The following is a 16,199-nucleotide window of genomic DNA, read 5'->3' on the forward strand; positions in this document are numbered from 1 at the left end:
CAGGCAGGCGAACCCCTTGCCTGGACTGACAGGATGGTGCAGCTCGGCTGACCAGCCTGAAGTCCAGCTGCCTTGCCCCCCTTTGGGGGGTGGCGGTGACAGACCTAAGCTGGCATCTGACGGCTGGGGCCTCGAGCCAGGTAGTATGCCCAATGAGTACGCAGGGGGAGGCAGACGGCTAGGACCGCTTCCCCCATATGGCCCCGCACAATTGATGTTCAGTGTCATTGCCCTGCTGCAGTTGAAGTTCAATAAAGTGGCCCATTTTCATCCAAGCCGAAGTCTCGTGTCTTTATTGCGGGTGTTGGGGTAATAAAATTTGTGATTGTCCCCTTAAGCCCTCCCAAGGGGACCATTCGGACCCCTCCAGAGGGCTTTCTGAAGCCCATAGTCACAGCGTGCATCCATCCGCTGCCTCTGCAGGCTTCAGAATGGTTTGCAGAGGTGAAAGAATGTGACTTCCAGGTTCCTGAGGGAAACAGGAAGTGATGTTTTTATGCCTTTTAAGGCATTCTCAGGGAAGCCCAGCTTTCCTGGGCCTCAGAATACTTTAAAAGGCATAAAAACATCACTTCTGTTGTCATTCTAAAAAGTGGGTCCCAGTGCTAAAAACTTTGAGAACCTCTGGTCTTGCTTGATCTTCACAAACACGCCTTTTTTTGCACAGAGAATCTAAGCCATTAGGGAAGTGGACTCTATTGTTGATTAGGGACTGTAATTATTCAGGTCGCTGTAATTATCCAAGTGACTGTAGACCAAGACCAAGTGACTGTAATTATCCAGGTCGCTGTTATTTTCTTTCTGGGACAATCTGTAAAAAAAGAAAAGAACCCAGATGAAAGGCATAGGTGGTCTTATTCTGAACCACTTATTCTGAACCCCAGAACTGTGTCATTGAGAAGCAGAAATTAACCAGGCATCTCTTCTTTTGTTCACCACACAGGGAGAAGCTTTCGAGTAGAAGCTCAGTGAATGCAAATTCTGCTTCTGTGTGACTCCTAGATGAGGAAGGTGCCTGCCATAGAAATAATTGAAGTAGGAACAGCCACTCAGGATGCAGGTGTACAGTTGTGACCAAACTAGTCATGTATTTGCTGTCCGGTGGTTGCTGTTGCCCTTGTTGCTTCTGGTTTTCCCTTCTCTTGTCTGCTGGGAGGATATGCCCAGTGAATGTAAATTTGAAAGAAGCCATGACAATAATCTGTATAAGTCAGGAGATACTATCATAGGCGGAGTCCTCTCTCTGATACATCCGAACATGTTGGCACTCAGTTTTCAGAGACCTCCAGTTATGGAGGTACAGATTTATAGGTAAGTTCTTTATTACTTGGTAGTTGTAATGGTGTTTTCCAGGTGATGATGGATGAGGGAGGTTCGAACAACTGCACAAGGGGTGGAATTTCAACGACTTCTGCTCAAGGTCCAAAACAGGCATTTTCTGCAATCATCACTGGGGCATTAGAGCAGAATGAGGGGATATTTATGAGATACAAAGAGAGAAATGAAAAACAAAGAGCTGATGATGGATTAATTTGTGATAGGCAACCATTGGGATAAGAACCTTGCAAGCAATGAACATTACAAAAAAAAACAGTAAGATACTAATGTCCATATTAAGAAAAACAGAGGAAAAATTGAGAACAGAGGGATGAATTGTAACAGGCTGCATAGATCCCCAAAACTTTCATGTTCAGATAGGCCTGAAGTCTATCTGAAAATTCTTTATATGGCAACAATGATCGTGATTTTTTGCATTTAATACTTCAGAACCATAATACTGTTGTTTCCACACTGTGGGTTGGGACCTGATTTTTGGTGGGACACCAAAGGGTGATGGAAAGATTAATCAGATACTGTAGCTGCTAATTACCCTGCAAAGAGCTAAGTTTGCAAGCATGTGTAACTAGAAGGATATAAATGTTTGAGGGCCTTTTTTCTGGTTATTATTACTTATCAATCAATCAATCAATCAACCAATCAATCAATAAAAAAATAAATAAAATGTATGTCTAGATTGTTACCAAAAGGGTTGTTTTGTTTAGGGGAATCATTACACTGCCCTACACTACCTGAGGGTCGTAGGCTGGATAACAAGACAGCATAATGCAGAGAAATTCCCTTTTTGCTTAAGAGACTGAGAGAAAGATAACTTTTAATAAAAGATTAAAGTTTTATTATAAAAGCACAAAGGTAAACATAATGCACATGGAGAAATTATATGTTTCTTGGTCCTAGTACTTGAATCTAGGGTACCTAGCTTTCATGGTGGTTGCATGTAAAGAGTATTTGGTGCATCCGAGGAAATTAGAAAAAGGAAAGGTTGTAGGGAAGGATTTTAGGGGTCCCTGACCTGCCATCTCCAGCTGCTAAAAAAAGATGGGGAGAGAAGGGGAGAAAAGGGGGGGGAGAAGGGAAAGAGTTCCAGGCGCAAGATAGTTACCTGTCCTGTAGAGCAGTTGAAGGGGGGGAGAGTCCTGTGAAGAGGACCCTCTGACACAACACAGATGTGTTGGTCCTTGGAGAGAGAGAGCCAGAGAGAGGAAGCCCTCACTTAAAAGGGGTTTTCAGACAGAGCTGAGCTGGATGGTAGCTGGATTACTACCACACAGCAGGGTGCTTGGGGTATGTAAAACATTGAAAAGGGATCAGGATGTCAGTTATCAGCAAAATTCAATGGGGTCTATGGCTGGGTTCCTAGATGGGGGAACTTAAACAATACAATGAATCAGCAACACAAGAAGGCAGTTCAAGTTTGTATACAGTACTTAAACAGTGATTGGGTTAGGAGACACTTTTGCATACAGTTCTTAAACAGTGATTGGTTTAAAACAATACAATGAATACAGTAATGTAGGAGACACTTAAACAATGATTTAAGATGCCAAACTTCCTCCCATAATGTGTGACCATGGGGGTGGGTGGGGTGGTGGTGGTGGTGGTGTAACCATGAGCTTGTGACTTGACCAGAGTTTTGGAAATGTGGCCTGTGTGCTGGGAGATGTTTAGCCTGCATGATATTTTAGTCCATAGTAACATAGCCAGATTTAGAGAGAAAATCACAACTAAAAGGCAAAAGGGAATTTTCATGTAACAAGATATCCTTTTTAGAAGTTTGGTAAACCTAGGTGGGTCCTAAAAGAGTGCTGTATAAAAAAGTGAATCCTGGTACGGTACTTAAAAGTTTGGGCACCACAGCCTATTGACTGTTATTGTGTACAATCAATAAAACATTTCAAGAGAAGGCAAGCTGGATTTCGACATTTAAATCAGTCACTAAGGTAGCTGACTGCAAATGTCTTAATAGCCACCACATACACAAAGTGCGAGAAGAAGGAAATAGTTTGTGCCCTCTCACTGCAGCATGCAGCAACAACTCCTCTCAAGGGTCATGTCAGCTTATTAGAGACTTCCAGTCTCTCTTCCAGGCATGTATTGGGCTGCTCCTGCTTAACTCTGGGTGGTTTTCAGGCAGTTCAACCTCTGGATCACACCTCCTGCCTATGGTAGACTACCATTGTAATCCCTGAATGTCTAAATGTCAATCTCATTGCAGGATACTGCTTAAAAATTATCAGCATGTCCTGTCCTTCATTTTTGCTATTGATGAGATCAATAGGAACCCCAAACTCCTGCCCAACATGACCCTGGGGTTTAAAATCTATGATAACTATTTTGATGGCACAACCACATATGAGGCCATACTGGATCTCTTCTTCACCCAGCAAAGGAAAGCTCTGATTTACAAGTGTGATAAGAAAGAGAAGGTCTTGTCTGTCATTGCAGGATTCACTGTGGCATCCACTATCCAGATGGCCACCGTCTTGAGTCTTTACAAGATTCCACAGGTATATCAACTCGTATTTGTGTGTGGATGAATTGTTCCTGTTGTGCAGTTATCCTCTGATGTAATAATTCTGGTGACTGATCATGATTGGCATCTGGAATCAGCCAGACTGGGTGTTGGTTGTATCCCCAAACCTATCAATAAGACTATCCAGCCAGATCAACCTCTAAATTCTTACAACCTAATGCAGCAGAAGTGGCCAAGATAACATCAGTGATTGGGCTTGGATGCTATGGAAGATCCATTGCACAACTTTGCCCAGTGCCCAGCAACCTGACAATGGTACTGTGACTCTTTATTTGATCATGCAATAATTTTTGGAGTACCAGATGACACTTTAATGACATTTTAATCATTAAATTCCTTTTTGAACAAGAGGTGAAGAGCTGAGAAAATGTTCTTCTGCCACTGATAAAATAGACATTGCTATGGGAAGACTTTCTGTCAACTTCTTTGATCTCTGATCTCCATTTTAAAATGGAGATAAAATTGTTGAAAAGCGGTATATAAATAATAATAATAATAATAATAATAATAATAATAATAATAATAATAATAATAATAATAATAATAATAATAAATGCTTTCCCTGCATTATTTCTGTTCAACTTTTCCTAGAGTTTAGAAGGAAATGTCCTCTCTGTTTAGTTAGCATTTTACCTTTGATTGAATTTATCCATGGAGTTGGTGAGTGGAAGCTAGGAGTGGAGGCATCTTTTTGAGTTGCTAATGACTTTGTGTATTCCAAAGCCAAGAAGGTCCCAGAATGTGACTTGTTTGCAGGTGTAATCTGTTGCTCAATAGGGTACAGCTACTCCTGAAATATTTCAAGAGAAGAAAAGGCAAGGCTTCTCCTATACCCACTAGATTTTTCTGGGGGAGGGGGGAGTTTGCTCTGACGAACCACCATTTGGCCTTTTCCCCAAGGACCGAGGGAACTAAGTCCTCTGGCCATCAGCCCAATTCAAAATGCCACACTCCTCAGCCATGCACTCAGCATCATGTACATTTGCAGACAAGTGTCAAGTACAAACGCAACACAAAACATGTCAGGCAAGAACAAAATTCTACTGAGCTCAATGTTGCTGTTTTCTTTTTGTTTGTACCCATTCCTAGATTGGTTTTGACTACATACCTTTCTGTGTAGCTGCACACATTTCTGTCATAGCAAGTGGGGGGTGGTTGCTGCGGGTTATGCACCCTGGGGGATGATGGGTGTGCCACCTGACCACCTGTTGATTGACACACCCCCTCAAGGGTCCGAATGGCTGAAAATGGTCACCCCAGAAGCAACTCAGCGGAGTGCATAATGATGCCATTGCATCACTGCTCAACCACTTCTGGGTGCCATGCATTGCTTCTGGTGAGTACAGGGTGTGTGCATTGCATGGCACAGGGGGGTGACACCTGTCCCAGGTAGCCCATGCAACTGGCTGCACGTAGGATTGCACTGTTAAACTGGCACAAATGTGTCTGAATGCAGAAAGCACAGGTTTGTAACCAAAGAAAATTAATGAGGCTCAGGTTAGCCACAGAACTAACTTGACTCAATGACTTCCCTGGTGCTTATGCCTAACTCTGGATACAACCCACAGACCAGCGATTTTCAACCACATTGGTGTGCCGCAAATGGACCATGTGTGTGCTGCAGGTTTCGGAGGGGAGGGTCATTTATTAGTAGGGCCATTGGAGGATGTGAGCTCCCCACCAGCAGTGTCATGTGCCTTGTTGATTGTCAAAAAAACCGATGGTGCACCCTGAAAATTTTAGTGCCTTATCAGTGTGCCGTGAGATGAAAAAGGTTGAAAATGGCTGCCATAGAGTACATGGGGATGAGTATGTTTTAAGTGTTCTGATAAAGTACTGAGGAAAACAACGGGTTTTCAACAAACAATCTCAATCACGTATATTACCCATTTAAACATATTTGAGGATCTGGTTGTGGCCATAGTCTGTTAACTTTGTTTACAGTTACTAAAATGTTCAGTTGAGAATCTCAAAAGGTAAAGAGACATTATGCTTGTATAGTGATTTTGTGTTTTTTTTAAAAAAAAGCAATAAACATGACAGTCAAAATCTTACTTTAGGAAGTCAGCACATTGGCTTGGAAAATTGTAGTTATTTCTCAAAGCCGTAATGGGTCATATTTTCCCCATTAGCTCACTTATGGTGCATATGAGACTCCAGCCATTGGACATCATTTCTCTTCTCTATACTGGATGGCATGCAGGGAAGGTACTTTGCACACAGGAATAGTCCGGCTACTGCTACATTTCCAATGGACATGGATTGGCCTCATTGCTTCAGATGAAGATAATGGGGAAAGCTTTCTGCAGATGCTGACACCTTTGCTTGCCCAGAATAGCATTTGTGTTGCCTTCTTGGAAGGGCTGTCGTACTCCTGGATGCTAATAATCTGAACCATTGCATTCCTCATCTATTAATTATGCGTTCAAAACTTGTATCGACTGAAGCCAATGTTGTTATTGTCAGTGGGGATTCTCAGTCTCTGGTGGCTTTAGCAACAGTCATATCTATCAGTGAATTTGGATTGAATTCCCATATAGGGAAGGTTTGGATCACACCACCTCAATGGGATTTCACCACTGAAATTAATGCTGAGGGCTTCTCTACAAAAACTTTCCAGGGCACCTTGTCTTTCTCCATCCCAACACATTCTCTGCCAGGATTCCAGGACTATCTCCAGAACCTAAAGCCTGACAAGTCGTTGACACATTTTTTCTGTTTCTTCTTGGAAGTTGCATTCAAGTGTTGTCTTAATAAAACTGTAGAAGACTGTGAACCCTGTACTGGAGAGGAGAAGCTGGGGAGCTTGCCTGGGCCTCGGTTTGAGATGCAAATAAGTGGTCAGAGCTACCATATTTACAATGCTCTCCATGCTGTAGCACATGCTTTACATACCATAAATGAGTCCAAACAAAGAACAGATAGAGGCAGAGGAAAATCCATGCATTTGGACATCCAACCCTGGCAGGTATATTCCTCATTGTTATGAAAGACTCACAGCCCAATCCTGAGCTTCCTAGCGCCCGCTGGAGCAGCAGTGCCAATGTGGTTACCGCTGTATCCAGCAGGCACTGAGAATCCAACAGAGGTCTCCTTGGGAGAAGGTGACCGTCATCTCCTATCCCCAGGGAAAGCCCCAAGCCCCTCAATGGAACTTCTCAAGTATGCCCCAAATATTTTACTGGCGCAAACCTGAGAGAGTTCAGGCAGAATCCTAACCAACTTTCTAGCATTGACATAGCTGTGCCAGTGTGGCGTGCACTTCGTCTTGCAGTGGGGAGGCAGTCAAGAGGGCCCTCTCAAGGTAAGGGCATGTTTGTTACCTTAACTTGGGGCTGCATTGAAGCTAAGTCAGTGCTGGAAAGTTGGTTAGGATTGTGCCCTTCATGTCTGGCCTTCTGGCCCAACATGGAATTCAGAATCTGGCAAAGCAGAGCTCAGTCAATCCCACTGCTGTCCCATCCTGGTTCCCCTCCTGCCGCCCTCGTTCTACCCTCCCCCTGCTCCCCAGAGGCTGCACCACTGCCTGGTGGTAGCACCCGGGCAGCAGCACTTTTCCTGCTAGTGCTGGGCCCAGTGCCTGACTAGCAGGGGCCCATCACTAGTGCTCCCTCCTCACAGGGTGCCATAAATGTGCTTTATGGCACATTTACAGTCAATGTAAACATGCCAATGCTTGGGCTCAGTGCCAGCATTGGGCCTGTTTAGGATTGGGCTCCCACAATGCAATTTCAAGCATATGGTTACTAGGGCGTCTGCTGCTTCCTTATAAGTAAATAAGCCTGTGATTGCTTGGGTACTGTTTGGTGAAAGATCATTTCTTGGTTCTAGTCTAGGGGAAGTGGCTAGGAATAGGGCCTTCTTGGTGGTGACGCCCTGTTTATGGAATTCCCTTTCCCTGGAACTGAGAACAGCTTCCTCTCTGGAGACCTTTTGGCGGGGCCTCAAGACCTTCTTATTTATGAAGGCTTTTTAGGACGCAATCCTAACCAGGTCTACTCAGAAGTAAGTCCTATTTTGTTCAATGGGGCTTACTCTTCAGGAAAGTGTGGTTAGGATTGCAGCCTCACTGACACTGGGGCTGGTGCTTTTTTATATTTTAATTGTGGTGATCTTGGAGTTTTAATGTTTTAATTGTTTTTAACGTTTTAATTGTTTTTAAAATACGTATATTGCTTTATTTTATGTTGATATTGTTAGCTGCCTTGAGTTCCCTTTGGTGTGGGAGAAGAAATGCGAAGTGTTAATGCTCAGGGTGAAGGGAGGGGTCTCTTGCCAGAGTGAAGCTGTCCTAAGTGCCTGGAGAGAGAATGATTGATGGATTGTCAGCCAGCTGCCCTTTCTCATATGAATGTGTCTATTGTTAAACAACTTTTTTTTCCTTTAATTTAAAGGGCTCTTCTCATCACATTGAGATAAAACTGCGGATGAAAAATCCGAGGATAATTAGGTTATAACTGTAAAAGCATTTTGTACACCTCGGATCTAAAGTGCTTGTTTTAAGGAAAAGGCAGAACTCTTGATGGCAGATTATGTTATACAGGTTGAGTCTCATTATTTGCGTGGGTTCCGTTCCAAGCACTCACGTGGATGGTAAAAAACGCACTATAGCAAATCAATTTAAAAAACAAAGTTTCTTTGCTCCGGTGATTTAAAAACAGTCCTGCTGACGTTTACGATGTAAGATAAGAGTCATTAAGAAGACAATCCATCAATCAGTTGCCCTCTAAGAGCTTACAAAGGTGCTTCACTCAGTCCCTCCCTTCACCAATGCAAAGTGATCACCTTTCTTTTATGTGCTCAGGCGGAAGGGAGGGGTCGCCTGGAGAGAGAATGATTGATGAATTGTCAGCCAGCTGCCCCCCCCCCCCATTGGCTATTGTTAAAGGACTGTTCAATTTTTTAAACTGATTTTAAAGGGATGCATTTTTTTCCTTCTCCAGGGATCAGCACGTTCCTTCTGATTTGCAGTGGCCATCCATGTTGAGTCCAATTCATGTATAAAAAATATGTGTATAAATAGGCTGGACGTGTACATTGTGATATGTATATTTTCTCCCAACCTAGCTTCACTCTTTCTTGAAAAATGTTCACTTTAACAATGGTGCGGGGCACGAAGTCTGGTTTGTGAATGAGGAATGGTCGTCTGGGTTGGATATCATCAACTGGGTGACTTTTCCCAATCAGTCCTTCCTTAAGGTTAAAGTTGGAAAGATTTCCCCAAGCCAAGAGTTCAGCATCTGTGATGATGCCATTGTGTGGAATGGCAGATTTAAGCAGGTAGGAAGAAAGCACAAAACTGAAGTGATAAGATGGAAAGGCTTTTGATCAATAGACAGTCTTTGTTAAGAATTGCATAGAGTGGGACTCAGGGGAATCTACTTCATTACTGAGGGTGAAAAATTATTTTAATTGTAATGTCTCAGTATGTACCATCAGATACCTAAAAGAGATAAGGAACTAGGATTTTCTGCCATTGTGTAAAGGTTCCATTTTAGATTATGATGAATGAGTGTAAATAAGAAAAACCAAAACATGGGCAAAATCAGTGATGAACATACATTCAGCCACTTCATGCCATAGGCACTGTTCTGGTATGATATGACATGGCTGTATTTAGATAAGTTAAATGTAGAACTGAAATGAAATTAGAATCTTAGGAATCTAAAATTACAGAATCTATGGTCTGGAATTAAAACAGGAGCAGTTCCGGTCAGGGCTGACCTTAGGAAGTGTGGGGCCCAATTATGTAAGGTTCTTGTGGGGCCCCACACATTTGTTTTGTGAGTGCTCTGCTGCATGGCCTCCTGCTGCACAGCCCACCCACCCCCCATTACTGCAATGAGTGGAGGTGGCCTGGGTCAAGTATGGTGCTGGATGCCAGCACAGTGCCCAGAAGTAGATTTGTGACACACTGATGTCATTGTAACATTGCTTCCGAAGTGACCTGATTCCAGGCTACTTGGAAGCAGGGGTGAGGGAATGGCCTAGCGAGAGCTCTGCTTGCCATGCCAGCCTCTGCATGGAGGCTTAACTCCATGAAATCTGCCAGCTGCAGGTGTGAGTGACCCGCTCTCCACGGCAGGGCAGACCCTCCCCCAGGCACAGGATCCAATCAGGCTAGAACTGACCCTGATTCCGGTGCATTCTCACATTGCTACGGTGTCATGGTTGTACACAATCTCACACATGGACATGAGCAAACTGTTGCTCGTGAAAGTGATGGTGGTGGCAACAAGAGCGGCAAGCTCTCCTTGAACAAGAAATCTTCCAACAAAAGTTTGGAGTCAAAATGTCCTTGATGGCCAACAGAAGGGTGGTTGTAGTGATGGGCATCCAAGGTTTGCTTCAACTTATCTCCCCTTTCCTTATGGTTAGACGCTGCCCCGCTCAACATGTGTTGAGAGCTGCCAAGTTGGACACAGCAAGACAGTTCGAGAGGTGGAGCCAGTTTGTTGCTATGACTGTACCCCATGCCCAGAAGGCACCATTTCTAACCAGATTGGTGAGTTGTGCTGCACAGATTTGTCTGGAGATATCGTCCAAATACTGGTGGACTGTAACATGTATCTGCATCATATTTTTTCTGTATACTTAAAACTATATTTAGAACACAAAAGGAATAATGATGGGTGTCACCCATTAGAGTGGGTGTCAAGGGGCAATTTTCACAATGGAGAGAGGTGAAAAGCGGTGTGCCCCAAGGATCTGTCCTGGGACCGGTGCTTTTCAACCTCTTCATAAATGACCTGGAGACAGGGTTGAGCAGTGAAGTGGCTAAGTTTGCAGATGACACCAAACTTTTCCGAGTGGTAGAGACCAGAAGTGATTATGAGGAGCTCCAGAAGGATCTCTCCAGACTGGCAGAATGGGCAGCAAAATGGCAGATGCGCTTCAATGTCAGTAAGTGTAAAGTCATGCACATTGGGGCAAAAAATCAAAACTTTAGATATAGGCTGATGGGTTCTGAGCTGTCTGTGACAGATCAGGAGAGAGATCTTGGGGTGGTGGTGGACAGGTCGATGAAAGTGTCGACCCAATGTGCGGCGGCAGTGAAGAAGGCCAATTCTATGCTTGGGATCATTAGGAAGGGTATTGAGAACAAAACGGTTAATATTATAATGCCGTTGTACAAATCGATGGTAAGGCCACACCTGGAGTATTGTGTCCAGTTCTGGTCGCCGCATCTCAAAAAAGACATAGTGGAAATGGAAAAGGTGCAAAAGAGAGCGACTAAGATGATTACGGGGCTGGGGCACCTTCCTTATGAGGAAAGGCTACGGCGTTTGGGCCTCTTCAGCCTAGAAAAGAGACGCTTGAGGGGGGACATGATTGAGACATACAAAATTATGCAGGGGATGGACAGAGTGGATTGGGAGATGCTCTTTACACTCTCACATAATACCAGAACCAGGGGACATCCACTAAAATTGAGTGTTGGGCGGGTTAGGACAGACAAAAGAAAATATTTCTTTACTCAGCGCGTGGTCGGTCTGTGGAACTCCTTGCCACAGGATGTGGTGCTGGCGTCTAGCCTAGACGCCTTTAAAAGGGGATTGGACGAGTTTCTGGAGGAAAAATCCATTATGGGGTACAAGCCATGATGTATATGCGCAACCTCCTGATTTTAGGAATGGGTTAAGTCAGAATGCCAGATGTAGGGGAGAGCACCAGGATGAGGTCTCTTGTTATCTGGTGTGCTCCCTGGGGCATTTGGTGGGCCGCTGTGAGATACAGGAAGCTGGACTAGATGGGCCTATGGCCTGATCCAGTGGGGCTGTTCTTATGTAATGATATGTATTGTACTGGCAACCTTCAGACTTGAAAGACTATGGTATCGCTCTCTGAAAGGTGGTTCTTGCACAGTGTCTAGTGTGACTGAAAAGGCCAATCCGGGAGTGACAATCCCTTCCACACTGGGAGCAAGTGCAGTCTGTCCCTGGTCTGTCTCCCTGGCTATGGGCCTTCCTTCTTTGCCTCTTTGCCTCAGACTGTTGGCCAAGTGTCTCTTCAAACTGGGAAAGGCCAAGCTGCACAGCCTGCCTCCAAGCGGGCCGCTCAGAGGCCAGGGTTTCCCACTTGTTGAGGTCCATCCCTAAGGCCTTCAGATCCCTCTTGCAGATGTCCTTGTATCGTAGTAATGATACGAGTAATAATATGAGTAATGATATGAGTAATAATGATATGAGTGACCTTGGAAAAAATTCACAGGACAAAATTCTGATCAACAATCACTTTTCTTTATATGTGCTATCTGCAAATTCACTTATCATGAGAGGTTGAATTGCCATCTACTTTTCATGACTCTGCCATTATCTGTGAATACGGTGCTCATGCTGCATCAAATGGGCATTAGCAGGGCTTTTTTTCTAATGGAACGCGGGGGGACGGAGTTCCGGCACCTTTTTGCAGGGGCCCCTCCCCTTTGGAGGCATTCCAGGAGGGGGGAGCAAAACAGAAGCATTCGCTGGGTGGGTGCTGGGGGGTGCAGGATGGGCGGGTGCCTGGCCCCTGCCTGACCGCACAACGACCCCCTCCTGCCCCCATCTCCAAGCTCTCGCCTGAGCCCAGCCTACCTCCCCTCCCCCCGCGCTGCTTCCCAGCGCAGCTTCCAAGCCGGTGGAGGGTGTGGGGGTCACACGCCAACGCCGAGGAGGAGAACAGACAGCCAGCCAGCCAGCCAGCCAGGGAGACGGGCTGCGGCACCCACGGAACGCCCAGATACTGGCTTGGTGGAGGATGAGGGGAAGGAAGCTGGCTGGTGCAGCCCCCATGCCAATCTGCAGCAGGAGCCTAGGCGTGTCTACTCAGAAGTAAGTTCCATTGTGTTCAATGGGGCTTACTCCCAGGAAAGTGTCATAGCCTTGCAGCCTGAGTAGACAGGCAGAGGAAGGGCTCTGTGGCTGCAGTCCTCTCCTCACTTTCCTGGGAGGAAGCCCCACTGCCTCTGATGGGACTGACTTCTGAGGAGACAGGCACAGGATTGGGCTCTGAGGCTGCCATCCTATCCACAGTAAGCCCCATTCACTAAAGTGGACTTCTGAGTAGACATGCATAGGATTGGGCTCTTAGGCTGCAATCCTAGGCACTTTCCTGGGAGTAAGCTCCATTGACTAGAACGAGACTTACTTCAGAGTAGACATACCTAGGATTGGGCTCTTAATCCTGGCAGAGATATATATGCACCCATTTTCACATGCTAAGGGCAGGTGAAAAGGGATTCTATGTGTGTACAACATGCTGTCCAGCCTTGCCAGAGATCCTCCTCATCCTTCCCCCACAAGCATGACCTCCACCAGCCAGCGTTTGCAGCTCCTCTCCAGCAATGCACAGCAGCTGCTCAGGGCAGCAGAGAACATACACTTGCATGCCAAGTGCCTTCCCAAAGACACAGAGTATTCTGATACCTGAATTAAACCATATTTAATCGCTTGTTTGCAAACGTAGCTATGTGCACCTAAGGACCCCTCTTGTGTAAGAATTCCTTTTTTGTTCTTACTTCCACAGTTGTTTAGAGTAATTTTACTACATGGAACTCATGTAAGCTGTTTTTCAGAATCCATTCACTGCTTCCTGTCCTCTAAGTAGTGCCACACTACATACTACATGCTACAAGTGCACCTGCACAGTATTTTTCCCCCTGTGTAGAAAAAGTAGCTAGGGGGAAGGGGATGTGGAGATTGACAGCCCAATCCTATGCATGTCTACTCAGAAGTAAGTTCATCTTTAGGGGGAAGCACATAAAAATATTTTATTTCTCCAATAAAAAATGGTTTATAAATAAATAAATGAATGAATAAATAAATAAATAAATAAAAGATTAACAAGTTGTGAGTTCCTGCACCTTTTTATTTACAAAAAAAGCACTGGGCATTAGTAATGTCCCACATTTGTGCCCGTTACTAGACTTGCCCCACTTTCTTGGGCACCATCTTGGGGACCCCAGTTGAACCTTCACAACCCTGGTGACGATGAGTGGCCCATGATGAGAGGCCTCTGGAAGGCTACCTGAGGGCTGCTCTGGGGCTGGGGTAAGCCAAGAGAAGGTGCCAAAAGACTTCTAATTTGGTATCCTCTAGGTTTTTCAGAAACCTCAGCCTAGTGGATAACGAGAACTGACTGTACCTAGCATGAACAGATATTAGTGACAAAAAAGTAAGACATCCTACTTCAACATTTGCTTTGCACTATCTTTACTTCACATAACACTCTACGCTAAAATAACTAAGAGAGCTCCAGGTGTTGTGTTTGTCCCTTTCAGATGCAGTTCATTGTTCCAAGTGCCCAGAAGACCAGCATCCAAATAAGAACCAAGACCAATGCATTCCCAAAGTCATCACATTCCTTTCTTACCAAGAGCCATTAGGGATTGGTTTGGTTTCCACTGTTGTCTCCTTTGTGATGATCACAGGTCTGGTGATCCTAACCTTTATAAAGAACTGGAACACTCCCATTGTCAAGGCCAACAACCGGAGTCTCAGCTGCATTCTGCTCAGCTCCATTTTGCTTTGCTACCTCTCCTCCCTATTCTTCATTGGCAAGCCTGGTAAGGTGTCCTGCCTTCTCCAACAGTCAGCTTTTGGCATTGTTTTCTCTGTGGCGGTTTCTTGTTTGTTAGCAAAAACCATCACTGTGGTCTTGGCCTTCATGGCCACTCAGCCAGGCAACAGGATGAGGAAATGGCTGGGGAAAAAAGTGGCCAATTCCATTGTTCTTTCTTGCTCTCTCATCCAGGTGGGGATTTGTACTGGGTGGTTGTCAACTTCTCCTCCCTTTCCAGCTGTTGACATGAACTCCCAGTCCACAAAAATCATAGTGGAATGTAATGAAGGCTCTATTGTGATGTTCTACTCTGTATTGGGCTACATCAGTATCCTGGCCATGGTTAGCTTCACTGTTGCTTTCTTAGCCCGAAAACTGCCTGACGCCTTCAATGAAGCCAAGTTCATCACCTTCAGCATGCTGGTCTTTTGCAGTGTGTGGATCTCCTTCATTCCTGCTTACCTGAGCACCAAAGGGAAATATGTAGTAGTTGTGGAGGTCTTTGCCATCTTGGCCTCCAGCACTGCGCTGTTGGCTTGTATCTTCCTCCCCAAATGTTACATTCTTGTTCTCAGAACAGATCTCAACTCCAGAAAACATATAACAGAGAGATAAACCATTAACTCTAGTGTTAAATTTTGCATATTTTTTCTCTATCTGTATCCATACAAGATGCACACTAGAGCAAAAAACAGCAGACTTATAATTGTATCCAGGTTCATTGCTTTAGAATGTTCATGGTAGGGTGTTATGGAATAGTCTTTTATCATTATTTCTCTTTAATTAATGCCTATGATTGTCACCTCGCTTGTTTCCTTTGTATCACCTCCTGCTTGTATTTGCCTCTCCCCATGCCATCTCCATATTCATGGTGTAAAACATGTCATGGTGTAAAACATCTGCATTTTATCTGTTTAAGGGTGCAATCCTATGTGTGCCCTGGGCTGGCACAAGTCCCTTGCGCCAAACTGGGAGGGTCGTAAATGTGCCATAAAGCTTGTTTGTGCCTCCCTCAGAGTAAGCCACGTGGGCGCATGGAGCTGTGCTGGCCTGTGGAAGCCACATCCAGCCTCCATGATGGTAGCAACAGGTGAGTTAGCGCCTGCTGAGCTCAGCTGGTGTGGAGGTTTGGGGGGCGTGGGGAGGGCAGGGAAGATATGGGGAGGAGGCACTTTGGGGCATGGGGAGGGCAGGTGGCAGGGTGGTTCCATGGGTGGGCAAAAGGAAAGCAGGAGGCAAGACCAGGGCCCAGCAGTTGTGCTGGATCCTAGCCCCGTTCCTAGGTGGCATAAAGTGGCTTCAGGCTGCTTTGTTTTGCCCGGATCTGTGCCACCTCTTTGGGTGGTGCAGATCTGAGTAGACCCATTGGGACTGCTGCAGTGTGACATAGGGAAAGGGGAAGCAATTCCCCTTGCTCCAGGCTGTGCTGTTCTTGGCCCCAAACCCTGCTGTGGATGTGGAGCAAGCCTACTGGATTAGGTTAGGATTGGGCCCTAAATGTCACAATGTAATCTCCTGTGTGCTTTTGCTACAATGCAACCCTATTCCCGTACGTCCCCCTGGTATGTGAACATTTGCATTTTATCTGTTCCCAGTATCCAGCCTTGGGCAACATCCCGTCTTTCCACATTCTGTTATCCCTTAATTGTGGACACAGTAGCCCTTATTCCAATGCAATTTAACTACCAAGTCCCACATCTGCACACTAAAACAGACCACATTCTTCCTTTCTGATAGCATAGTTAATGAACTTATCCCCAGAGCTGCACACAGCAGCAACTTGCTA

At 45.2% G+C, this 16,199-nt stretch overlaps 1 protein-coding gene across 1 annotated transcript; it reads left to right on the forward strand.

Moving 5' to 3' along the window:
* Positions 1-1,258: 1,258 nt before the first annotated feature.
* LOC136652375 (vomeronasal type-2 receptor 26-like) lies at positions 1,259-15,028 on the forward strand. The gene is made up of 5 exons (XM_066629312.1): positions 1,259-1,311; positions 3,554-3,845; positions 8,939-9,151; positions 10,250-10,376; positions 14,133-15,028. Exons 1-5 carry the CDS (start codon positions 1,259-1,261, stop codon positions 15,026-15,028), a joined length of 1,581 nt encoding a protein of 526 aa, XP_066485409.1.
* The last annotated feature ends 1,171 nt before the right edge of the window (positions 15,029-16,199 follow it).

Source organism: Tiliqua scincoides, chromosome 5 (assembly GCF_035046505.1).
Source record: "Tiliqua scincoides isolate rTilSci1 chromosome 5, rTilSci1.hap2, whole genome shotgun sequence".
Classification (NCBI taxonomy): domain Eukaryota; kingdom Metazoa; phylum Chordata; class Lepidosauria; order Squamata; family Scincidae; genus Tiliqua; species Tiliqua scincoides.